Source organism: Lasiodiplodia theobromae (assembly GCF_012971845.1).
Source record: "Lasiodiplodia theobromae strain AM2As chromosome Unknown scaffold_35, whole genome shotgun sequence".
Lineage (NCBI taxonomy): Eukaryota > Fungi > Ascomycota > Dothideomycetes > Botryosphaeriales > Botryosphaeriaceae > Lasiodiplodia > Lasiodiplodia theobromae.
In genome coordinates, this window is record NW_023336514.1 from 301,498 (window position 1) to 326,593 (window position 25,096).

The 25,096-nt window shown below is 52.4% G+C and overlaps 5 protein-coding genes across 5 annotated transcripts; 2 read left to right on the forward strand and 3 right to left on the reverse strand.

The window, feature by feature from the left end:
- Positions 1-2,616: 2,616 nt before the first annotated feature.
- Positions 2,617-3,543, reverse strand: LTHEOB_10031 (Ankyrin repeat protein; the record flags this gene model as incomplete). Its single annotated transcript, XM_035506632.1, has 2 exons — positions 2,617-3,145; positions 3,200-3,543. 2 exons carry the CDS (start codon positions 3,541-3,543, stop codon positions 2,617-2,619), a joined length of 873 nt encoding a protein of 290 aa, XP_035368343.1.
- A 3,634-nt stretch (positions 3,544-7,177) lies between these two features.
- Positions 7,178-8,107, reverse strand: LTHEOB_10032 (uncharacterized protein; the record flags this gene model as incomplete). Its single annotated transcript, XM_035506633.1, has 1 exon — positions 7,178-8,107. One exon carries the CDS (start codon positions 8,105-8,107, stop codon positions 7,178-7,180), a length of 930 nt encoding a protein of 309 aa, XP_035368344.1.
- Positions 8,108-15,347: 7,240 nt separating this feature from the next.
- Positions 15,348-18,668, reverse strand: LTHEOB_10033 (NRPS-like enzyme; the record flags this gene model as incomplete). The annotated part of the gene is made up of 3 exons (XM_035506634.1): positions 15,348-18,227; positions 18,290-18,347; positions 18,400-18,668. The coding sequence occupies 3 exons, from the start codon at positions 18,666-18,668 to the stop codon at positions 15,348-15,350; spliced, it is 3,207 nt and encodes a 1,068-aa protein (XP_035368345.1).
- A 1,568-nt stretch (positions 18,669-20,236) lies between these two features.
- LTHEOB_10034 (General amino acid permease) lies at positions 20,237-22,045 on the forward strand (the record flags this gene model as incomplete). The annotated part of the gene is made up of 4 exons (XM_035506635.1): positions 20,237-20,721; positions 20,772-21,032; positions 21,082-21,375; positions 21,424-22,045. The coding sequence occupies 4 exons, from the start codon at positions 20,237-20,239 to the stop codon at positions 22,043-22,045; spliced, it is 1,662 nt and encodes a 553-aa protein (XP_035368346.1).
- A 580-nt stretch (positions 22,046-22,625) lies between these two features.
- Positions 22,626-23,660, forward strand: LTHEOB_10035 (General amino acid permease; the record flags this gene model as incomplete). The annotated part of the gene is made up of 2 exons (XM_035506636.1): positions 22,626-22,887; positions 22,954-23,660. The coding sequence occupies 2 exons, from the start codon at positions 22,626-22,628 to the stop codon at positions 23,658-23,660; spliced, it is 969 nt and encodes a 322-aa protein (XP_035368347.1).
- Between the last annotated feature and the right edge of the window lie 1,436 nt (positions 23,661-25,096).

Here is a 25,096-nt window from a genome sequence, read left to right on the forward strand (position 1 = left end):
TTGAAGCCGCTCCGACATACAGAACATCCACTTGCAGATCTTAAGATTCGTGTTCGGTAATCTTAAACTAGTCAAAGCCATTTTGGCGCTATCTCTGGCATGTTGCCAGCGTATTCACGCTATCAGCATGTTCGGGGGTACAAAGCCACTTTACTCTCAATGTTTCGACGATGTTGAACATGTCGGCGATGGCGTGACTCATCTCAATGTAGCACTGTCATTGATCAAGATGTTTAGGATCGCTGCCGACTTCGGCGGGATTTTGCGCTCCTTATCAAGGAAGGGGAGCGGTCCGCATCAGCTGTCGGCTGCTTTTCCGCCTTCGGCAATACCTTGCGCTTACGCTTCCGTTTAAGTAACTTGCAATACGCCCTCCACAACTGAAGCCACAACATTGATAATATTTTGATCCAATACGAAAGGATCATCTGCTCTGCTTCATTCTTTCAGGGGATTATGAAGGTCAAGTTGGACAAAGATAAAAAGAGAGGTAGCTAGAGTCAGACCTTCACGAAAGGGCTAGTGATTGTTAAGAGCACAAAAATGATTCGATACAATTCAGAGAAAAGCCTGAGGATAAGGCATGCGCTCCCACAGAATTTGAAGTCCATAAAGACTAAGTGGAATGTTATCATAGGCTCGAGAACAAGGACATCGTTTTGCGGCGCTCTCACCGAGAAGGGCAGAAACAGGTCCTGCAAGGCGATGTCACATTCTATACTCAGAGCTCCACCACAATCAAGTCTGTCAAGGTGATATTGAAAGGGATTCGCAAATTGAGGTAAGCTAAACCTGTTTAGCCTAATTCTTAACCCAGTACGCCCCATTAACCGCGTCTAGCTGGTTGACAGACCCACTCCAACCTCAATACGTTGAACAGAAGGAATGCGTTCTGTATCAAGAGCAGAACCTTCATGTCTTTGTCAAAAATACTGGACAAGCAAGCAAAGCCAGACAAGGTTTATACCTATGGCCTTTCGCTGTCACTTTCAGTGGTGACCTCCCTGAATCTGTGGACTGGTTGCCGCATGACTCCTACATTTCCTACACTTTAACAGCAGAAGTGGCCACTGGCATCCTTTAGAATACCACCAGTACAACAGAACACCTGCGACTTATCAAATCACCCTCCTTCTGGGCCGACGACCTGGGTTTCGCCCCTGAGGTAAAGTCCCACCTCTTTCCATTCCCATGCTTCAGCCCTCTGGAAGCTGCACTGCTGCATCTGCAAAAGCACTAACGCTTCCCCCCTTTACCAGTTCCGCGAACTATTTTTCCCACCCGACCACACCTGCCAAATCACGCTTGCACAGCCTTACCAGCCAGCCGATGGTCAACTCGATCTCGACTTCGCACTCACACACAACCAATCGAATATCATCAACATCGAGAACATGGCCTTTGAGCTCTTCCAAGTCGTCCATCTTGCCGTCACCAAAGACGGAAAACCGTGGAGCGCCACCAAGCACGAGCGGCGCATAATATTCACTACCCAGACGCCACATGACACAACGGAGGCCTTCAAAAGCCCTGACTCGGAAGACGGTCGAAAAATGACACGCTTCTCCGTTTCGCTACAACTCCCACTTGCTCCGTACACGTGCGTGCAGAGTATCGATGAGGAGAAGCTGAAAGTGCGGTACCAAGCTGCGTGCTACGGTTCGTTTGAAGGACGCAGAAGGGAAATCTTATGAGGTAAAGATGGATGATCCCACTTGCAACGGATTTGATGCTGACAAGCCTCGAAACAAACAGCAATCAGTTCACGTTTTTCCAAAACTCTTCGCTCCGATTCGGACGCGTCGTGAGACGAGACTGGCTCCAATCAGCGTTGACAGCGTTGCAGACTGCCAATGTAACGAATCATCGCCGGATGAGGCCTGCGTGTGTGATCACGGGATGGAACTGCCGCTTTATGGCGAGCATGTTTTTGATACCTTGTATCAAGGGGATGCATGCCTGTCTGCGGATGATGTTATGACTTTCGGCAGCGCAAGATAAGAGATGCCCATAAGTGATACAGCATTGCAATTACAGCACAATTCAAGGAGTCTGAACTTCTACTCGTTCCTTCAATGATTCGCTAGGAGACGAACGACTTCGGCACGATGAGACTCGTTTGGGAGAGATAGCAATGCGTGAGCATACTGTTCGTATATAGGCTTCTTTGCGTAAGACTGCTTCATCAAAAGACACCCCTCTGCGCAAGCTTGAGCCGTCCAACCTGGACTATCTTCAGTGTCCGGGTCGACGCCCGCCCTGAGCAGGTAAGACACCAGATCCAGCTTTCCCCAAAATACGGCCTCGTGGAGAGGTAGTACTTGGGGAAAGAAACGGTTGCATGGATTAGGTGACTGACTAGGCATATCAGACGGGGCGCGTCGACAAGGATCGTCGTATCATGGCTCGGTTGAACAATTGCCCAAGGGATGACAAGGAGATCAACTTTTCAGAAAGCTTAAGATGGTATAAGATAGTAATGTATTGCTAAGAAAGAATCCTTAAGGGATTCGATAGCAGCCGCCAGGGCTAATTAGGTGTTTTCCAACACTTAGCAAGGCCACGCAGTACGCACGTGACCTACCCGCAGTCGGAATATGTGTAGAATGCACCAAATCACGCCGTGTAGGTAGAGTAGACGGAATCATTCCTTGTGGGGACATGTGACTGCAGGAGACTAACGATCGCGCGATGCCCATTTGCCCAATGCTCAGCCACGTGACCAGAACTATCTACGACGGTCGGCTTAGCACCCAGTTCGAGCAGATAACGCACCAGTCGCTCCTTTTTCTCCTTTGCGGCATAGTGGAGAGGTGTACCGAAGCCGAATCTAGGGTCGTTGAACCGCTCGTTGCGGCTGGACATGACCATATCCAAACATCCCGAATCGAGGTAATTGTTGAAAAGAAGCTCGATAACATCTACATCCTGCTCTCCCTCCTCTTGTATATTTCTCAATACAGCGTGATGGAGTAACCATCCCTGATTAACGTCGCCACCGTTGTCAAGAAATTTGTTAATAACCGCTATCGGAGCGTACTCAACAGCAAGAGAGAAAGGTGTATAGTCTTTGTTGTTCATTATGTTGGGGTCAGCCCCTTGGCTGAAGCACCAATCGGTAAGGTCCGAGTCTGTTACAGCATGGCTAGAACAGTCACAGTTAGCTCTCGAAGCAGAAAAGCAAAGTGTAGAAGCTTACCCAAGAATTGGCAGGCCAGTTGGCATGCATGGTTGATTGATACCCCATTTTTCGTGATATTTCAGAAGAAGATCGAACACAGCGGTTGATTTTTGATCAATGGCCCCGTTAATGGCCCCTTCAAAAATTGGAACGCCCAATTCACATCCAGCGTTGAGCAAGTACTCGACAAGGTCCGTTCGGAGGAGTTCAGCAGCATCTGCCATGAGGAGTCCGAACTCCAGCAGGTTGTCCTCGTCGTCGAGAGGATGGTCTAAGGTGGCGTCATAGATGCTCCGAGTATCCACGTGGACACCAGCTCGAAGGTTTCGAGAAAGCTCCTCAATCTTGTTAGGCGCGTCCATGATTTGTGTTGGAAAGTCGTTGTCTGTCGCGTTGAGTGTTGTAGTTCGTGAATCGTTGTTTGTCGCGTTGAGTATTGTATTTGTCGTTGTCTGAAGGCCGGAAGTCGGGCTTTAGTACCTGGGGACGTATTGCATGATTGATCCGCGCTGCACTAGGCTTACTTCGGAAGTGGACGCTTAACGCGGCTTAGTCTGCATTATCTTCTACCACGCCGCAGCCTAGTGGTGCTTTTATCCGCAGGCAGCAGCTTTCGCATCTACTTTGAGTTGTGATTTGCAGTGTGATATCATACTACTTGCCCCACTTGTTTTGCAAATTTGTAATACGAAAGCGAACCGAACAACATATGAAAGTGCACAGTGCATTAATTTTGGGGGGCCTGAACAAGCAGGTCGCATTCATTTTCAGTCCCATCTCAATAGTGTTCTTTTTTAAAAGTGTTCTAGCAGGTGTAAAGATAAGAATGCTGTTAATGAATTGTTAATAAAAGACTGTATTTTACCTGCCACGTTATAGCATTGAATTCGAGATTCTATATACATTAAATGAATTTAAAACATGTGATCCAGGCTCTATAGCTCATTCTTCACTGTAATCTGAAGTATTCATCCTCTTATGCCCACACTAATTGTACCTCCTGGCGGTACGGGCTATTTGGTAGACTCTCAAACCGCCCAATAGACTCAACCAAGCTGGACAGCCTCCCACGTAGGCCCTACAGAACTGAATGCGTCAATATGTATCTGCCCCATGCCAACTCGGTACGCCGTGTCGCCCTCCATCGCTACCAAGAGTACGTTGTATAAAGGATAGTCTATTACCCGAAATCGGTCCTCATTATATACATAGTAGTACCTGGGCGGGGACGGATGAGGCGGGTTATTCATGGAGTGTTTTGCATTGTCTTTTGGTGGACAAAAATTTTCCTTGCATGAAGGCTTCCAATGGCGAGGACTTCCGTCTAATTCTTGACCGTACTTTGTACTTTGTTGGATTGTGTTGTTTCCTCTGGAAAGTGCCACCAATCGCAGGTATAGTCTTGACGAGTTTTGATTGGTCAGAGGAGCATCCAAGATGAGGTATCCAGCAAGATAACTCTGCGAATCAAAGATACACACGCAGAGCGCTCTGAGAATCGAGACACGTATCGCATCCTGAGGATTAAAGTGGAGACCGGGTTCTGCCGCTGAGTCGAACACCGGAGCAACAAACGCTGCGAAATGCAGGACATTGAATGGCGCGTTCTGAGTTTCGTCTGCGGGTATCCCGAATGGACGCTGAGCTGGCGCATCTGCTCTTTTGTGGCGGGTATTAAGACCTGTGCTACCACTATCCAGTGGATCCATGTCTTTTTGGAGCCAATTCTGGCACCAATCCTTTTGGCATATGATCGGCAGACACTCTTTACCGGCACTTGAGGAGGTACAAAGCCATTTCAGTCTCGATACAGCCGGAAATTCCTCGACAGGGTAATCGGCGTGTGTGTGCCACCCGGCCCAACTCCAGCTCGGAATTAGTTGTGGGCATCTTCTTTCCCCTTGTTTCAGTTGATTGGTGGGAATGTAATCATTGTAGGTTGACTTCCAGAACAGTTCTCTTTCCAGCATGATATCTGGGAGATTGAAGAGCGGCGTGGCTTGGGTGTGTTTGAATATGTCATGAAATACTGCGTCAAACGCTGGCAGGACGTCTTCATCGTACGTCAGGCATCGGGACGTAAATGTGTGTACCGCATCCTTGTAGGATTTATACAGGGAAATCCGATCCGAAGACGCATATGGCCGAAACTTCTTCCACTCGTGTGAGTCTGGATCATGCGGTTGCAGCTCTTCCAGATAGATAACATGGTCGCAGATGAAGACCACTTGCTGAGCAGAGAACAGCAAAAGTCGTTTCGACAGCAACATCTCCTGGAAGGTCCATCCTCGAGTGAACCACCTGGATTTCTCGATAAAGGAGAATGGAGAACATTCTTCGAATAGCAGCCTCGTTAGACGAAGCCCCCGGACTGTTGTGTATTTTTGACGAATTTCTCGCGGTATGCTTACGCCAGCCAGACCAGAATCGGCGTGGTCTCCATTTGCGTCAACAATCGTGAGTGTGGAATTGCCGTATATGGCTCCCATCCTACCGATAGCCTCTCTCTTATTAATTTCATCATCTTGCAAGATGCAGAGAGAATCAACCCACAGATATGGGATACCAATCTGAGCTGTCAACTTAATTGCGTCGATGATCGTTCGCGGCAGTCCAACATTTTTGAGTCCCTCAGGACTCTCCAGTAGATCTTTTGAGGATTTAGTGTATAGAACCTGTGGAAAACCGCCCCACACGTAGCTTAGAGTGGCATATCGAATCCGGCCGTGAGCATGTACTACGCAAAACCGCTCAACGTCGATCAAAGCGAGACTCTGATGAGTTGGCTCAGTCAGACTGGTGGAATGGCGTTTCTCACACAGTTCAAGCCATTCTCCAGCCATTGCCGGCTGAAAAGTGTTTGGGCAAATCGTTCTGGCGTTCATGGGCTTGTCACGATTCGTTGGTCGGATTTGGGCCACTTCCTCCCAATTGGGAATCCAGCCCCCTACTTTCAAGTCGCGATAGAAACGCCCCGGCCCATTCAACGAGAAATGCGATTCCGTTTCAGACCCCCAAATGTACATGGTACTTCCTGGAAGGTCATAATCCTTTTTTATCAAATCCAGAGACTCTTTTCCCAGAAGTTGGCAGAAACCGCAGTTTGATTCGTCCCATGCACGGTCCCACGTCCCAATCTCAATGCGTTCTCCTGGACGTCCAAAGTCGTCTTCAGAGCAAATTCGACCAAAATCTATGTGACGGCATACTTCGCATAGATACTCCGGATCTGATAGGAGGCGTTCATCCGGGTGCTCGATCCACCACGGCTCCGGGGGAAGTTCGGGTCTTCGAATTTGCCAACCATGGCCGTCTTTCCAGAAATGCCCAGCATACTTCCGTGAGCTGCCAGCACGCGAAGCAGATGATGACAGAGACGACTCATCCATCATCCACGGTTAAGATTTTTTTGTTAGGTTTGGTGGTGGGTTTGCAACAATGTTCCGATGAGTGTGACAGGGATGGAAGATTGCACGTACTTGCGGGGGTCGTGCGAACTCTTAAATTGTTGCAAAGAAACGAGTGCTGCTGACTAACTGCTGATCTCCAAGGCCGTGGTCCTACCAAAACTTAGCAGAGCAGCTGCTGGGGCGGTGTCCGATAGACCTTCTCCACAACCTTTCAGTCATGAAACGGCATTCTGAAGGCGGGTTGGTCGAGATATGGCTGAACTGTTCATTGACGCCGAGCTTGGCGGCTGTGCCGCACCAGCTGAGCAGCACGAGCAACTAAAGTGGGGATCTCAATCCTTGTCGAGCCGAGATTGCCGCCGGCTCCAGGCAGAAGGCAAGCTATGGGGATGCCCGCAAGACAGGCCAATCAGAGCGCAGAGGGTTTATGTATTTGAAAACAGACCATGAAGGAACGAGTTTGACATCATATTCCCATTACGTCTCTATTTTTTTGATAGTCTCTATAGTGAAGATTTGAGAATCATAAATCATTAACAGCCCCCCTCCACACCATGAAACTAAACACGCTCGCCACGCCTCCTCCCTACCTCCGCACCACAGGCGTCTGCGGCAACTCCACCGGCATCAACGACTTCCTGTGGCTCCAATCCGCCTCCACATACGCATTCATCGGATTCAACTCATGCACCACAGGATACTCGCGGTACTCGACCGGCCCACCACCCATCTGCGCCTCCCCCGCCGCCCTCACATTGCCTTGACCTCCCTCCCCCCCTTCCCTCCTCTTCCTCCTCCGCATCGCGCACAACCACACCACCGCCGTAATCACCCCCGTAACCACAGCTCCGATCCCCACCCCCACCCCCATACTCGCTCCAGGACTCAACGCCGCGCCACCATCCCCCTCCGCACACGCCGCCGTCTGCGTCGCGACGACGAAGTTCGTGATGACCGGGGACGCGGATGTGGTTGCGGCAGCGGTGCTAGACGCCGACGACGAGGAGGAGGAGGGAGCAGCGACGGAGCAAGCGGTGCCGGCGGCCGACGGCTTCCAGAGTAGAGCGGGTGTGGCCTTCGCGTTCGTGACGTCGACGAAGCCGCTGTCGACGTAGCGGTCGGCGTCGTCTTGCTGGGCGAGCTGCCAGTGGCACTTGCCGGTCCAGGTCGTGTTCACGGTGTAGACGCGGTTGCCGTTGCCGGAGAGGCCGTTGATGACTTCGACTGTCGGGCGGGGAGAGAGGGTTAGTGTTTGTTGTTGTGGCGGGCGGGGAGGGGGGAGGGAGGAGGAGGAGGAGTGGTTGGGGAAGTACATACGTTGCGTGGTGCCGCACCAGAAGTTTAGGACGGCTTGATTGTATTCGGAGAACCAGGTGACGTTTAGTGTGTCGCCGTTGTGGACGAGAGGGACGTCATCGGTTTTGCTGGGGAAGGAGAAGTAGAAGGAGTTAGTTGATGCGATGCATTGTTGTGCGAGGAGCAAGAGCAGCAGGGTGATGGTTGGGTGGCCGCGCATCGCTGATTATTAGATATTAAAAGATTAAGAGAGAAAAGAGGTCGTGGAAATGCGTAGTGAATGGGCCACCGGGGCTCTAAGAGTCTACTAGACAGAGCTTCAAGATTGTCGGGAAGGCGTAGGGATATACTGTGTCAGTTCGACATTGCACGTACAGCACAGCATCGGAGCCGCGCGACGTAGCTTTTGCTAGCGTTTTGACTTCATGCAGACTATAACCGGCACCAATAATGTTTCTAAATTTGCCGCCTGATGCGCATCTTTGATTCCATAAATTCATTGGGCTGCGCGCTTAGCTGCTCGGCTGTGGGGCGGATTGCGGCACAGCGGGCGCTTACTGAATCATGCCGCCAACTCCTCTCCACTATGACCAGGACCATCACCCAGATATGGACTACTCAAAAATCAGAATACTCCTATTCTGCTCTTCGCTTTCAACAACCTCGCTAAGCATTCGAATTGTAAAGAGCACGTCCCTCATCGACGCCTCCGCCCTCAGCACGTTCATGCGCTGCAACGTGCCATCCTATGCTACCGCAGCCTCGCTCGTTGGCCCCCACGGCACCGAGCGTGGCTTTAGTAGCGCAATTGGAGCACCGGTGCATGGTCGACAATCAAAGGTTCCAGATTCACGGGCCGTTTACATCCCCGATCATGCAGCCGAAGTCGCTGCCAGACAAGGCTATTCCGTAACTGGTGAGGGGTCACTTAACAGCCTCGCTATACTTACGCCTTTGTGGGCAGGGATTGTGATCGGGCAAAACATGTATGTTTGTGGCTTTGATAGTGATGATGTCTGTGAGTGGTGGGGAAATAAGTATAGGCAGTTGGCCTTCGCAGCATCGGCGCACGCCGCCAAGGTAAACACCAATGTCACTAAATATGCCGTGGATTTCGCAAAGCAGCACTGATTTTGGATGTCATTCTCCCGCTGGCAGCTCTTACGTGGTCTATGTGGCTGCCATCACTGATGCTTCTGGAAACACACTTAGTAGCGGCGCATGAAGTTTTACTCTACCTTTGTCGTGCGGGTAATCGCCAGCATCACTACGTCGGTATAGATGCAGATATGTGGACGTTGGAGGATAATTGCGGCGCATTCGCAACTCCGCTACTTGCAATCTTCGACGTTGCCGCAAGTTCCAGTTCATGAGCACGCTTATCAGCTCAACAATCCCGCAAAAGCTGACATACAAAACAGAGCAGAGATGTATAATAAGTGTAGTGTAGAATTGCGAGCCAGATTTAACCAAATTCTTACTTCGAGAAAGCTTCGGCCGTTAAAAAAGTGTCCCTGTGAACATAATTCTGAAATAAAGAGGAACGAAACATGAATATCAAAGCTCAGCGGGTTCAAAACAAACAGTTGTTTATGGAGAACTGCGCATTCTTGACTTCCTTCAAAGAGACGGTCAATCATCTTACGAAAAGGAATAGCCATTCCAGCCTCCCGATGTCCGGGTCGGATTGTCCATTGGTGAGAATGGCGGTTGGGTGAGAGCTGTGGCCTGGAGGTATGGATTCACAGAACCCTGGGGGCCCAAAGCTGAGGGATCGAAATCCGCGAAAGACCCAGGATTTGCAGGCGGTGCCCAACCTCCGTTCGAAGGGTCGAAGTATTGACCTTGAAGCGTGATCCAGGGCTGTATTCCGACTGATGGTGTGTTCTCGCACCCGGATGATGCTGGTGACAGCATATTCACCGCGTGCTGAGTGTCGCCTACAGAAGCGTGTGGCACAGTGTCTTGTGTATCTGTTGAGATGCAGCTTATCTGCGGCTGTCCACGTGTTCGGTGGTTCATCTGCTGCATAGAGCTCACCATGATCCGAGGTTCGTCATTGCACGGTGTCATCTGATGTCCAGGTCCGATCTCAGATGTGTCTTCGAGCTCTGGAGTCTCCCGGAGACTACTCACCCTTGAACTCGTGGCAGTGTTTTCATCTCCACCCAGAATGTCGTGTCCAGAAAAGAGTGTGTTCAGATCGTTAAGCAAATGAGTTGCCTCTCGCTGTCGCGCTTCTGGTAGATCTTCAACACCTTGACGCATCATTCCGAGACACATGTTGATGATATTTCCAGAATCTAGCACCAAATATTAGCGTTAAAGAGGAATTCTTGGCCCAGACGACCTACAAGGAGATGGGACGTTCGCCTTGGCGAACTCGTCATCCTCGAAGAGGATGAGCCAAATTTGTCTCCATTTCTCTTCATAGCTCAGCTTGCGCTTGATTAAGCTGAGTTTTATCTTTTGATCTGGAGTGTAACCGATCCTCCTTTCACCATTCCCGGGGCACAGCTGAGTGCGAATATGATCTTGAACCGCACGAGTTGTCTGAAAGCACTGGAAACATGAGTAACAAGGATAGCCTGGAAGCTCATGGCACCGCTTGAGATGCTCACTTGATTTATCAGTATGCCTTCAGGATAGAAAAAGCACGGATGAGAAGCTTACGTTAGCCTGTTGGGGTCAGAAAATCCGGGAAGCACACAGGCCCTGACGATGGCTGAGCTGCCAGGATATCGTTTGAAATACGGACATGCCAGCCTTTTTTCGTTGTCTTCGGCAAAGGTTTTGGCTCGCTTGCGTTTCCCTGGTCCGCTCCCCCCTCCAGGGCCCTTCTCGTCATCGGCGGATCTTTTCTTATTCGAGGAAGAAAACCCTCCGGGTGATCTCCCAGGAGAATCCAGTTCCTGTCGATTAGAATCGGATGGAGAGCTAGAGCTAGAGCCAGTGTTACCTGCCTGTGTCTTGATACCTCCTGTGATGCTCGTCGAGAAAGGGTCATGTCTAGACTCAGACGTGATGATGGAATGATTGGTGGAAGTCTCATTTCGGTCAGATGCCCGAAACCGTACACTTCTGCGCTCTAGAACATCTTTCAAAAGTCCAGAGAAGAAGTAGAAAGCTCGTTGGTTGTCTGAGTCTGAGCTGTGTTGTTGAATAATTGACTCCAGTGATGCAAGTAGATGCAACGCAGATGACGTTTCAGGGTCGGTCAAATTATGCAGGTCAGACGGCTCGCCAAATGTCTCATCCAAATGAAGAATTTCCTGATCAGCTTCTGAAAGAGTTGTCTCAGATGACAAGTCGGCCGCTTCCTGTGCTGAAGAAGGTAGTCCCCAATCCAAAGCAATGCAGCTACAATCGTCATCCATTGAATCAGGATAAAAGGACGATTGAGCAGAATTCTCAGGGCTGGGATAGCATTGCTTCTGTTCTACCGAGTGAGTGATGTCTGGCAGTAGAGCTCTCCAGTCCTTGTGTAGATCTGGATGATTCTTCTGAATCCACTCGGTGATCCACTGGGTGCATTCGCGAAACGTACGATCTAGGTATGATCGATGATACATCTCGTCAAAGAAAGACGGTTGATCGAGACGAGCGTTACAGTCTGACGAAACCATGAGCGCTTCTGTGGTGGCTTGCATGACCTAGGATGTCACTTACACGGAGATGGGATCTTCTTCGGGGCCTCTTTGTCTTCAGCGAAAATGATTCGCCAAACTGTTCTCCATCTCTCATCTTCAGGATCTGACTCTGAGGCACGCTTCAACTCATCCATTTGTGCTTGCGTTAACCTAAGGTTACTTCGGCATACGGGATTGGATGGTGGAAGACCCTCTGTAGCCATTTGCAGGTTCTCCTTTCGTGGTTGAATGTAAGTCGAATTGTCCGAGAAGCTGGGGCGCTCACAATCGAGCCGGGAGTGTTCCTGATAGAGGTGCTCCCTGGTCTTGTGAGTATTGAAAGAAGTCAATAGGTAGACGTTCAGGACTTACTTCATTAAATCAACAGTCGCAAATCCAAGGAAGCAACAGGATGAGGACTTTGGCAAGCGGCCGGAGAATCGCTTCTGATAGGGACAAGCAAACTGTCTACCAGAGGTCTCCGTCTCCGATAAGCGACTAGAATCCTGTCCCGGGCTTTCCCCTCCATGGCTATCATCATCGCCTTCATCTTTTCCGTCTTCACGCTTACCATGCTTAGAGCCTTGGTTGTGTTGCTTCTGCTGGTTGTGGTGTTCTGAAGTGCTCAAAGACCGCTGGGAAGACTGGTCATTCTTGATGTCGCTTGCATCTGTGAGACTGGCACCAGCCCCACTGGATGGTTTGTGCTTGGTGTTCTGGTGTGCGGGGTTTCCTTTGAGGTCATCCATTGAAATCTGCCCTGTACGATCCCGAGACGGGCTCGTCTCCCGCTCCACAATTGTTCTCATCAATTCCGAGAGGCATAGCATGACTTGAATATGGTGTGCGATCACCTGAGAGCTGGAGGAAGCGGTACCGCTGATTTCTGTAGCAGGTGGTGGTGCTTTGCATTTACGCAGCTTCGGCGTCGCCGTTGACAAAGGTTGGTTTTGATGAACAAGAGAGTCGACGCCTTCGCTGAACGATTTCGCATGTTTACGATTGACTCCATTGTCAGCAAAGCAGTATTCAAAGACAGCAGAGTCACCTTCCGAGAGAGAGCGACAGCGATGATCAGTAGTGACGTCCGGCTCGCTGCTCCTGATTCCATTTTTCCCATTCAATTGGCCTGAGAGTAGATGTATCGGTGAGCCGTAGCCGAAGCCCACTTCGAGGTTTCTCTTCTCGTGATGCGATGGTTGACTGCGACACCAAGCCTTGCCATGTGCAATCGAAAAATTCTGTATCGGTGAATCCAGAAGCTGAGTGCTATACTTTGAAGGCAACGACATGTCCTCAGGCTGGTAGAGCATCCGCCGGCGCGTGAGGGAATTCATGGTGGGAGAACAGAGATGAGAGCCTTGAGTATGGAAAACTTGATGCATATCTGCTGTGCCAAACAGGGTTATGGAAAACATAGAGAAGGAAAGGACATGCAGTATGGACGAGGTGAAAAGTGGCAAACAATTATAAGGAAATGGTATGTCGAATCAGGCTCGCATTCGAGCAAGGCTGAATTTGCTTCGACGTAAATATGTAGCTACGCACTTGCGTATTTATTCAAGAGTACTCTCCGATGCAAGGCAAGGGAAAAGTGGTGGCGTGCCAGACTAGTCCGAATTGTGTTCCCGGAAGATCTTGGCTGTCCACTGAGGTGCCTCTATGACGCCTTGCTGCACCTTCATGCAACTGATGCACTCCACACGACATGGAATACGCATGTAAGATTCATGCACATACCGAATTGAGGCTCTTTTCTCAACTCACAGAAAATTCAGTTATGGATTGGATTGGGACATAAATCGACGAAGCCCGCAGCCCAACACTAAAAATCAACTATGCAGGATTTCCGCAAGGATGCCAAGAGACATATGCACCAATTCATCATTATTTTGAAATTTTTGGTGGCTGAGAAATTGAAAGCTCTCAGATTTAGCACTACAATTGATTCAAAATAGGCAGAAATAGCGAGCATGTGGAAGATACCAGCGCCTGACTTCAGACTGACGGTTGACTGAGAACTATATCGTTGACAGTGTCGCAAATATTAGCGAAAATAAGCTCTTGCGTAAATGTCTTACTAAAGAAGAGCTAATATGTAGAAACGCAATTGCGAAGATGAGGGGCGTCAGCTTTGTGCTACGCAAATCTACGATTCCGTCATGATTGGCCCGTCCTCCCGAGTGTGGCGTGTAGTACGGTCAGCACAATTCTTGTCGATGACGTAGGGCAGCTGAGCTGGTTACGACGTGCACAAGGCTGAACCTTCCTAGATTCGCCGCAGTGCCAAACCCGGAACTAATAATAGTTAGTCCAGCCCTGCTGCCGAAGTTTGACTATGGATCGCTTCGTACCTCGTACGAAGAGATCACTTAGAGGACAGAATATGCATGTATGTAAGAAGTCGGTTAACATGATTGAATGGTCGCTAATAAATTTATTATGCAAGTTTTTCTAATCGAAGCCTATCTTCGGCAAATTTCGCCGCCCTATCTATCATATTATCTACAATTTTCCTTTTTTCAATGCTTACTCATTACCACCATCTCCCATCTTGAATCATCATTGTGGCAGAAAGAACAACTGATCAGCGATCTATATCTCTAAGTTGTTCAAATTTTTTTTTTCACACTCCTACATGCCTTTCTTCAATGTCAGAAGTTTACCAAACCGGACAGCCACCTCCAGCGATATATTCAACCAGAGAACGCAAACCGTATACCTATAGCTACAAGGAATGGTCATTTTCGAACGTTGCGAAAGATTCAGCTCCCTTCCGTGCAACACCAACTCCCCTCTCCTCTTTGAGTCCTTCCGGTAGTTCTTCTATCGGTGGAATTATATGATGAGATTTCGTCGGAAGTGACGGGACTTTCAAAAACTTCAATATTGTGGCAAGAGGCTCAAGTTAAAAGAGAAGATGAAAAAGATCTGACGATTGTCTCTCATGGACGGAAGTCACCCTACCATTCATTCCTTTCACCAGCAAATGGAAACGAGCACTGGGAAGAGACAACGGCTCATACGCAGTGGCGCAAGCAACGTCACTGTGCAAATCTGGTTGAAATGGCTGTGTGGCATTTACGATGCATACCAAGTTGCAAGAGAGTTGGAATACTGTGATAATTGCTCAAATTCGCGAAAGAGATTGGTAAATCACTCCGACGAATACCTTGTTCACGGAGTCATTTCAACAGATAAATACGGAATGTTGGCTGTTTTTGACGGACAAGAGGAGGAAAAAATGTTGAATTACGCGCGCCTGGGCTTCTTCGAAGAGGAATGACTCAAATCCCTGGGACATTCAACACAAACGCACCTGGATGAACGGTAAAAGAGAAGCTCGAGAATGGGATATAAGTGCATACTAGCATTAGGGGAAAGAGCGAGCGACTCTGATATCTTATAGGAGTTGTGATTAGAGCCTTTCAATCCTTGGACCTCATGCGTTGTCATGCCAACGAAGCACAACTAGGGCAGTCGAATACGAACGAACCCGGGATGTCATGATAATTACGAATTATCCCATCAATAACGAAGAAGGAGTGAACTGGACCAGAAACGGACCGAAAATCGGCTCGGAACAAGCAAAGACAGTACGCAATACTAATGCGCGAGTTTCACTACCTCAACAGATTAATTTAAGCTAAAGATATACAGATATAGAGCAGATCAACGACGTTCTGGTCCAATTCCTTTGATAAGCCGGAGATTTCATTACTACCATACTATGAACTTTTCTTTCCAAACCCAACGCCGACCCCCACCATTCTATATTCTATTCACAATCTTCCCATTTCCCAACCCTCACTCATCCCCACCATCTCCCAATTAAAACTGCCACTGCCTCAACCAATTCTCAAACAACCCCGCATCAACCTCCTTTAGCTCCCTCAAACACTCACTACACTCCTGCGTATGCCCCGTCTCCATCGGCGGCAACGACCCGCCCTCAGCCTGCAACCCCTCGTAAAACTCAACCAGCTTCACACCAGGCTTCTTCTCAATCTCCTCCTTCGTCAACGGCGTCGCCTTCAACGCGCGCATCCACTCGCTAAACGGCACCGCCTCGAGCTCGACCCCCTGCTGCTCCCGCTTATAAAACGCCTGCACAACCGGCACGAGCTCCCGCCACGACACAACGCGCGGATTAACGACGTGGAACACGTCGAGCGGCACGCTGCCCTGCGTCCTTCGCAAGCGGTCGAAGCTGGCCTCGACGACGGTGCGCGCCGCGGCGTCCATCGGCACCCAGTCGACGGCGTCCTGGTTGCCGAGGTTGGCTGGGACGACGCCCATGTTCTTGCTCGTGTGCACGATCGACGGCAGCCACTCGTGGCGGTTCCAGCAGCCCTTCTGCTGTCTCGGCCCGGCCAGCTGCCCGCAGCGGAAGATGGACGCCGGGACGCCTGCGCGCTGCGCAGCGACGGCTAGGATGCGGCTGGCGACGTGCTTGCTCTCGCCGTAGCCCTGCGGTAGGGGCGCGCTGTCGTTGTCGATGAAGGTCTCCGGCACAGCAGCAGCAGCGCCCGAGTCGCCGACGCGCGGCCAGTTGGCGACGGAGGCGATAGAGGAAATAAAGGCGACGTGGGCGCGGTGGCGCGAGTGCAGCGAGAAGTCGACGACGCGGCGGGTGCCGGCGATGTGCGTGGGTTCGTAGGACTGCAGGGCGTGGTTGAAGTCGACGGCCCACGCGTTGTGGATGAAGAGCGTGGCCGACGCCGCGAGCTCGTCGTACGTGGCCTGCGGCAGGCCGAAGAGGTCCTGGCTGAAGTCGGTGCGGAGGAAGGTGACTTTGGAAAAGTCGGGAGCCACGTCGCGCTCGGCGAAGGACTGGGCTTGGCGGGCGGCGGCCGAGTCGGAGCGGTTGAGGCAGTAGATGTGGGCGACGGAGGGCATGGCGATTAGGGTTTCGAGGATGTAGTTGCCGAGCGAGCCGGTGGAGCCGGTGAGGATGACGGTCTGCTGCTCGGGGAGGGAGGAGGGGAGGGGCGCGGCGGTCTGCGGGAGGTCGGATGTGTATTTCTCGACCATTTCAGCCATGATCTGCTCGCGGGGCTTCGCGGGCTGGGCGTCGGCGTCGTTCGCGGAGAGCTTGCTCTGGATGGTGGCGGCGAGCTTGTTGACCGAGGGGCTGGCGTAGATGTCGCGCGGGAGGACCTTTGCGCCGCGGTCGGCAGCGTCGTCCTTGATGGCGTGGCTGATGGAGCTGGCGAGCGCCATGACCTGCAGGGAATCGACGCCGAGATCAAGGATGTCCTGGTCGTCCGTGTGCTCGTCCTTGAAGAGAGGGACGGTCAGGCTGATGGCGTTGCGGACGAACGCGCGGATGGTAGGCAGGTCAGCGTCCTTGGGCAGGTTTCCCAGCTGTTCATCGAAGCTTTCGCTGGAGTACAGAGCATCGAACTCCTGCGCGTAGAGGTTGACAGTCGCACGCCTGATAATAGATCCCTTCGGTGCGCGGACGAAAGGCTTGTCCTTCTTGGTGAAGGCGACCTTGTTCTTCCAGACTTGTGCGTGAGCAGGAGCCTCCTTGTTGGCCTCTTCAACTGCAGGCCACAACTCGGTGAGAAGGTCGTCCAGACTCTGTCCCTCCGGAACCCTGCTCCAGTCGGGCTCGATGAGGATCGCCGGCTGGAAGCGGTTCTGGCCCACAACGACGGCGCCTCTGACCAAGGCATGAGCCTCCACGGCCTTCTCGAAGCTGACTGGGTTGAACTTCTCGCCGTTGCTGAAGACAATCACATCGTCGCGGCGACCCTTGTACCTCCACAAACCCTTCTTGGTCGGGTGCTCCTCCCACAGATCCTTGGTCCTCCACTCGGTGATTTCCGGGAAGTTGGAAAAGACGGAAAGGTACCTGGGGTCGACGATAGGCTTCAGGACCTGCTCGTACAGACCGTCGCCAGCATCCTCCATGACAACACCAGAGTAGGGGTGCCATTCAAAGTATTCCCAATCAGCCGGATCCTCAGGCTCCAAAGCCATGATGAGCGAGGCTTCTGTAGACCCAATGATGGAGTTGATACGGGTGACCTTTCTCACGCGGTCACCGGCTTCTCTAGAAAGGGGAGCTCCACCGAAGAAGATATCGTCAAGTGTAGACAGAGCCTTCAGGCCCTTTTCCGTCTCGCTCAGCTGTTCCAAAAGAGCTGGGGGGAAAAGTGCCGTAGTAGCCTTGCGAAGGAGAAGGATCTCACTAAGCATGTTCTCGTTGAGCGGAACGTTGAGGGGAGGAAGCACGAGAGGGCCAGTGTAGATGCTTCGGGTCAGGGCAATGGTGCCCATGGCGTGGTAGAAAGGAGCAGGGACGAACATGGGCTTGCCATCAGCTGTCGGTCCCATCCAGCCTTCGGAACGGTTCTTGCGACCCGCAGGAGCCTTGATGTATTTCTGGTGGTCGATTTGCGCAACCCAGGCATTCGTCAAGTAGATGGGCTTGGGAAGCCCGGTGCTGCCAGACGTGTGGATGATCAAGACTTGTTCAAGCGTGTCCTCACGACCCTGGCTCTCATAGTGGCCGTGCTGCTCGCCAAGAGCAACCATCTGGTCAAATGTAGGGACCTGGTGGCCATGGAGATCTTCTGAGTGTTGCTCAAAGACATGCAGGTGGTTTTCGATGCCTTCCGAAAAGATGTAGTGAGTCGAATCTGTGCGCTGTAGGAGGTGCAGCTGGGCTTCGTCGGAGTTACGCAGGGAAAGCAGCATAGCCTGTTTGATGAAAAGTTAGCTTCAAGTCAAAAGGCTATTGGAGTGGTGCCAAGTAAGCTTACTCTGCGGTTTGTTTTCATGAGAGCGACGATAATCACCGCATAGCGAACATCGTTGAGTCTTGATCAATAATCAGCAACATACTTTGGCCACGGACAAAGTCAAATCTCACCCCATGTAAGCGACAGTCTCACGTTGGTCTGGAACCGGGCCAACTGTCCTCTCGATCCACTTGCATGCTCCGTTGATAGCCTTTGCGAACTCGCCAAAGGTGATGGTGCGCCAATCGGCGTGAATGTCGGAAGAACGCGGAGTAATCATCCACTCCCTCGAGGGAGAGCTGGCGGCGATTTCATCGATGCGGCGAGGAAGAGGAGTGTTGGCGAAGGGGGAGTGACCGGCGGAGAAGTTGGAGGGGGTGGTTTGTTGGATGGAACCCATGGCGAAGAAGGCGTCAAGAATCGCTGTTGAGGTATCACTGAAGCTGGAGGTATACGCAGAAGAAGAGAAAGCTGGATGATGATGCTGAACGAAGAGCAAAAGATGGGATGTTTCTGAAGGTTATATACAACAGCTCGTGCGAGACAGTTGCTATGTGCGGTTGAAATGTGCGAGACAGCGCCGTCCGTGACGTGCTTGGTGCATGGAGCAGCGTTCCAAGGAGCTGGGCCATACGGGCGGCATACTGTGGTGAGGTAATTTCTGGTAGGGTCATTGCCACATGGTTTCTCGAAAAGTCCGAAGGCGGAGAGGTTAGAAGGGGCTTTCGCTGGATAGCCTGGCACAAAATCTGGTGCCGGTGAGCACAAGGATGCTCTGAGGGTTGAATGTCGGGTTCGGCTGAAGCTCGAAGCCGCAGACTAGTGCACGACGATCGCAGCGTTGACGCGTGGGAAGGGTCAGGATCTTTCAGTTGTCGCAACCTTGGGTGCTGCGGCGCTCCGTGATTGGGTGGAAGTAGGACAGTGCAGGCGTTATCTCCAGGAGAAGCTGCGATGGTTGAGCTAGCGCACCGTCAGGGCTCCAAGCTCCACCTCGGCCGAGAGAGACGTGATCTCAGAGCGAGGAGTTAAAGACGTCAGAGCCGAACCCGACAGAGCTGCCGGGCCGCCCGAACGCGGGCCGAGTAAAAAAACGCAGCACAATTCGGACATGCCAAGCAGCACAAGCAAATGGGTAAATGCTTGGTTGAGGCTGGGCAGATCAAAATCCTTCGTCCCGCCAGCCACGACGCAAGGAGGCGCATGGGCCGGCCCGTTGCCTCACGAGCCGCCATCTCGTGAGGTTCGATCGAAGCTTCTTTGCGGGACCCACCCCGAGGGGCGTCGTATCCGCGGTCGAGACAAAAGTTGGCCACGATGATGTAGCTGCGGACGGAAATCGGGGAAGGCTCGCGCGACGCAGAGATATACCTGTTCGTCCAGCCGCACTTTTGTGAAAGCCGAGGGTATGCTGTCCGTCGGCATATAGAACAGGCAGTTGGCTCCGTCCTGCCTCTACACCTGTCACCACCCAAACCCACCCTGCTCCGCGCTGCTGTAACCCTCGACTCTCCTCACCGACCCCATCAGGACGACGACCGGAAAAAGTGGACCCTCGCCGGCGTCGGCTGCGACGACAAGAGCCATCCGAAGACGGCTGGTACGATTACTTATGGACAGAGCGTGAGAACGACGTGATGGGATGCGTGGTGTCGCTAGCGTCGCGATGGTAGAGGAAGGAGGGGTGGCGGAGCGGAAATCTTGCGTGGTCGATCCCGCTGCCGTGCCGCCCTCCGCTAGCCACTGCCGCCGCCGCCATTGCGGCTGACTCGCTTGTCATCCGCTTATCGCGCCCAACTCGGCCTATCTGGCACCGCGTTTCCTTGCTGCGGTCGCACAGCCCGTTATTACCTAGTTGCAGCCGCCTTGGAGCAGTGCGCCGCGCCTGCCTCCCACTCTTGGAACGCCCATAATGGCCGTCGTTCGCTCCGCCCGACTCGCATCTCCAATCGCACCTCAACGCCCACCATGACCGATTCACCCCCGCCGCACGAGAAAGCGTCCCCCTCCGACGTTCGAGAATCGTCTCTCGACGCTGTCGCCGTCGCTGAGAATGCCGACCAGCTCCACCGCCGTCTTTCCAACCGCCAGATCCAATGGATAGCCATCGGCGGCTCCATTGGCACCGCGCTGTTCGTCAGCATCGGATACGGTCTGATTGAGGGAGGTCCGGGCAGTCTGTTCATCGCTTTCACGCTGTACAGCTGCATGATGGGCTTGGTCAACAGTTGCCTCGCTGAAATGGTCATCTTCATGCCTGTCAGCGGCTCATGGATGCGCATGGCCTCTAAATGGGTCGATGAGGCTCTTGGTTTTACCGCTGGCTGGAATTTTTATTTATACGAGGCGATCTTGATCCCTTTCGAAATCTCGGCTCTCAACCTGGTTCTCGGTTACTGGAGTGACAAAATTCCACTCGCCGCCATCTGCGCTGCGTGTATCGTCCTCTATGCGTAGGTCAAATCGGTGTGAAGCCGACCCCGTCTCGGCTGATCTTGAGTAGGATCATCAACTTGTTCGCTGTGCGCTGGTACGGCGAGGCCGAGTTCTGGCTCTCGTCGGGCAAGCTGCTCTTGATCTTCATGATGTTTGCCTTCACGTTTATTACCATGGTTGGCGGCAATCCTCAGCGTGATGCCTACGGCTTTCGGTACTGGCGAACTCCGGGTTCGTTCGCCGAATACGTCACTACCGGCACTCTGGGTCGCTTCGAGGGCTTCCTTGGCGCTTTTTACCAAGCTTCGTTCACCATCGTCGGGCCAGAGTATGCGCAGCTCCCTATACGATATCATTGCAATTCTAACAAATACCAGGTATATCGGCATGGTCTCTGGTGAAGCCATATACCCACGCAAGACGATCAAGCAAGCCTTCAAGACCGTCTACTGGCGATTCGGCTGCTTCTTCATTCTCGGTGCCCTTTGTGTTGGCATTGTTCTGCCCTACGACGATCCCAAACTCAACGCCCTTCTGGGAGAAGGTGCAACTGGAGACGCCGGTGCCAGTCCATATGTCATTGCTATGCAGAACATGGGCATAACCGTGCTTCCGGACATTACCAATGCCTTGCTTGTGACGAGTATCTTCTCTGCGGGGAACTCATACGTGTAAGTTGACTTCATACTTTATTGCACGTTGCCTAATCACCCATGAAGGTATGCCGCGACGAGATCGTTGTACGCGCTCGCTCTCGACGGACATGCACCAAAGTTTCTCAGGAAGGTCAACCGCCAAGGAATTCCCATCTGGTCCTTTGCAGTCACCATGATCTTCCCCTTCCTGTCGTTCCTGTCTGTGGGCGCGAGTGCCTCAGAAGGCCTCAAGTGGCTGGCCAATCTGACACAAGCCGCTCAAGTGATGAACTACATCATCATGTGCACCGTTTATCTCTTCTTCTATCGCGCCCTCAAGGTCCAAGGCTACGACCGTAACACCCTTCCTTATAAGGGCTGGTACCAACCCTACACGGCCTATCTCGGATTGCTTTTCATGATTTTGACCGTTTCTACTTATGGCTATACCGTCTTCCTTCCAGGATGGTGGAACACCGGCACCTTCTTTACCTACTACGCCATGGTTTTCGTGTGCATTATACTGTTCGCTGCGTATAAGGTGATCAAACGGTCCAAGATTGTTCGTCCGCAGGATGCCGACTTGGTCTGGGAAAGGCCAATTATCGATGCCTACGAGGCGTCAATTGACCCTCCTCTCGGAATTTGGGAAGATATTGGTAGATCAGTTGGATTGAAGAGGAAGATTGGAAGCTCTGAGGATTGATGAGAATCATCCAATAGCTCTTGGAGATACCCCTCCTCTCGGACTCGTGTGTCAGAAGTATTGACGCGATGCTACATTTTTTCTTCGTTTTCGGGCAGTTGAAGTCAACTTCCGGACGCAGATGTTAAGTTCACAAACTGCACAGATACGTTCGGAAAATGGGTTCGACTGTCTACGCAAGCATGATGCTTTTTCTAGAAATTTTTTTTTGGGAAGGCTGGATTCTTTCAATACCGCTGTCGATAGAAACAAAGGCGGCTAGAAGGCAGAGTACTTAGAACGCGCAAGCAATAAATCCATTCGATTGTCCGCATTGATCGCCCACTTCCCTTCGAATCATGCGTCCCGTGCAGAACGGTTGGTCAATGCCACAGAAATAGGCTCGCTGGGTAGGGCTGAGGTTTCGGGGAGCGGCGGGAAGCGTGCGTGACCCCGCGTTGCTTATCGCGTCGCCGGCGGCGTCTGCGGGGCAGCACCGATCTCTCGCGACTACATCATCAGCACTCTAATTCGTCCCACCCGCTGCTGGCGCCCTCACCCCGCCTCCTCTACTTCAGCAGTCTGTTCACGATTTGAGCGCATGATGGCAGTCACCGACAATCTCGGCCTGTCGCCCGAGCAGGTGCAGTTCTTCGAGGAAAATGGATACCTCTTGATCCCGGACGCGCTGTCGCAAGAGACGGTCGCGGAGCTCCTGGCCGAGTCGCACAAGATGCTCAAGGAGTTCCCCATCGAATCACATCCAATGACCAAGTTCTCGACCGGCCAGGGCGAAAAGGAGCACGTTGGCGACGACTACTTCCTCGAGAGCGGCGACAAGATTCGTTTCTTCTTCGAAGAAGGTAAAACCTCTACAGCCACACACTCTCCTCTCCCACAGCTCCCCCCCGCAGCTAACATCTACACAGACGCCTTCGACGCCTCAGGCAACCTCACGAAGCCCAAAGACCGCGCCATCAACAAGATCGGCCACTACCTACACCAACTCTCCCCACCGTTCCGCGCCATGTCGCTGTCGGCGCGCAACGCGGCCATCGCGCGCTCGCTGGGGTTCCGCGACCCGCGCGTGCTGCAGAGCATGGTCATCTGCAAGCAGCCCGAGATCGGCGGCGCGGTGCCGCCGCACCAGGACTCGCCGTTCCTCTACACGGATCCGCCGTCGGCCGTCGGCTTCTGGTACGCGCTCGAGGACTGCACCGCCAGCAACGGCTGCCTCAGCTTCGCGCCCGGGTCGCACCGCACCAGCCCCGTGCGCCAGCGCTTCGTGCGAATGAAGGAGGCGACGGGGAAGAGCGAGGCTGGGGGGACGGGGTTCGTTGAGAATAAGGGCGCGGTGTTTCCACCGAAGATACGGGAGTTGAGGGAGAAGAAGGGTGAGGGGCTGGGTCCCGATACGGGGATTGAGAGTGAGGTGGAGTATACGATGGGCGAGGTTAAGGCGGGCACGCTGGTGCTGATACATGGGAATGTGCTGCATAAGAGCGAGAAGAACTTGAGCGAGAAGAGCAGGTTCATCTACACGTTTCATTGCATCGAGGGCGAGAACGAGTACGACCGGCTCAATTGGCTGCAGCCGCCGGCAGAAGGCTTCTCCAAGCTGCCGGTAAATGCATGAGCATGCATGACGGCGGAGTAAGCCGCATGGAGGGAGCTGCAAGGGCAACTGCTCACGCGAACAACGGCGACGGGGGATGGGTAGACATTGCTGCCGCGACACGCGACACCAAAAAAAAAAACTTTCCATTCATAGGTGTTTACAAAAAGCTCTCTCAATCGCGCCGACTTCGCTCATCTTCTCCCAATGTCGCCCATCCGGACTTGGAGTAGCATCACCGATCTCCGAAGGCCGAGGTTGCCCTGCGTCCCGAGTTCCTGACTAAAATTTAACTTCTCTTTTCTGACCTCATAGCGACTTCATTCACCATGATCGCCAGAGTGATGGATGCATTCGTTTATCCGCGCCGAGGTACTTGACACATTTTGCCGGCTCCTGCCGCCATCGTCGATGCTCGGTATCATCCGGTGTTCTTTTAGCTACATTCGCCGTGAGTTACTTTCCAAGATCTAGCCACAAAAGGAAATTCTCGGCCCTACAGTGGGATAACTTGTACAGGCAGGTACCGCAGCGGATGAAGGTGCATGTGAAGTGAATCAAGCTAAACAATTCTGGCTGTCGGGTCCATGATCCAAAGAAGGACGGTCACCTGGAGTTGCACGAGAACCATCTTTGCCAGAGCCTTGGCTACCCATTTCGCATCTCAAACAGGGTTACGCCTCTTTTTCCCAGAAATATCCAGCTCAAACATCCATTCGTTGAGCTTCAGAATGATTTACACGGAAACTGCTCCGAAACCCTTCGGCTCCAGCTCGTTCCATCCCGCACTCGGTTCCCTCCACGCATTCGGACGCATTCGGGTTCTGAACGAGATTCGATGCGCATCTCGGCTATCGTTAAGCCACCAATCCCAAGGCAACGGTTAGTGCAGCCTTTCTGCACGAGCACTGCTGCGAAATGCAGAAGTGCGTTTCAAACAGACAATACGATGCTTCCCAGCTGCAGCCGTCGCCAACGGCAAACCCCGCTTGAGCGGTTTTTGCCCTGCTCAAACGCCTCTTCCGAGGCGGGGCTTGAGGATAAGATTAGATGCTCGGAGATCAACTGACTTGTGACGCGTTCGTGCGCCTTGACTCGGACTTTAGCAGGGCCTTGCGACATGATTGGCAGAATTGCAGTGGCGCTCTCGTCCGGGACCGACATCGCACGGAGCCGGACTCGCCGAGCAGGGTGAAAAATCTAATCTGATCAGATGCCATCCCTTCCCCATGAGGAAGTCATGGGCGTGATGGACCCGACCCTGCGGTAACGACCATGTTCGAATCAGCTGCGGGCGTTCAGCCAAGCAATTTGTCCTGCATACGGGTCCCCCGATGCGTGAATTTGCGGGCAGGATGCGGCGTGGGCCATTTTTCCTGCCTGTTTCCCTTGTCGCCTCCGCAGGGTTGGCTCCACATTATTGCTGCTCGCTGAGCTGCGGGCACGCCCCATTATTT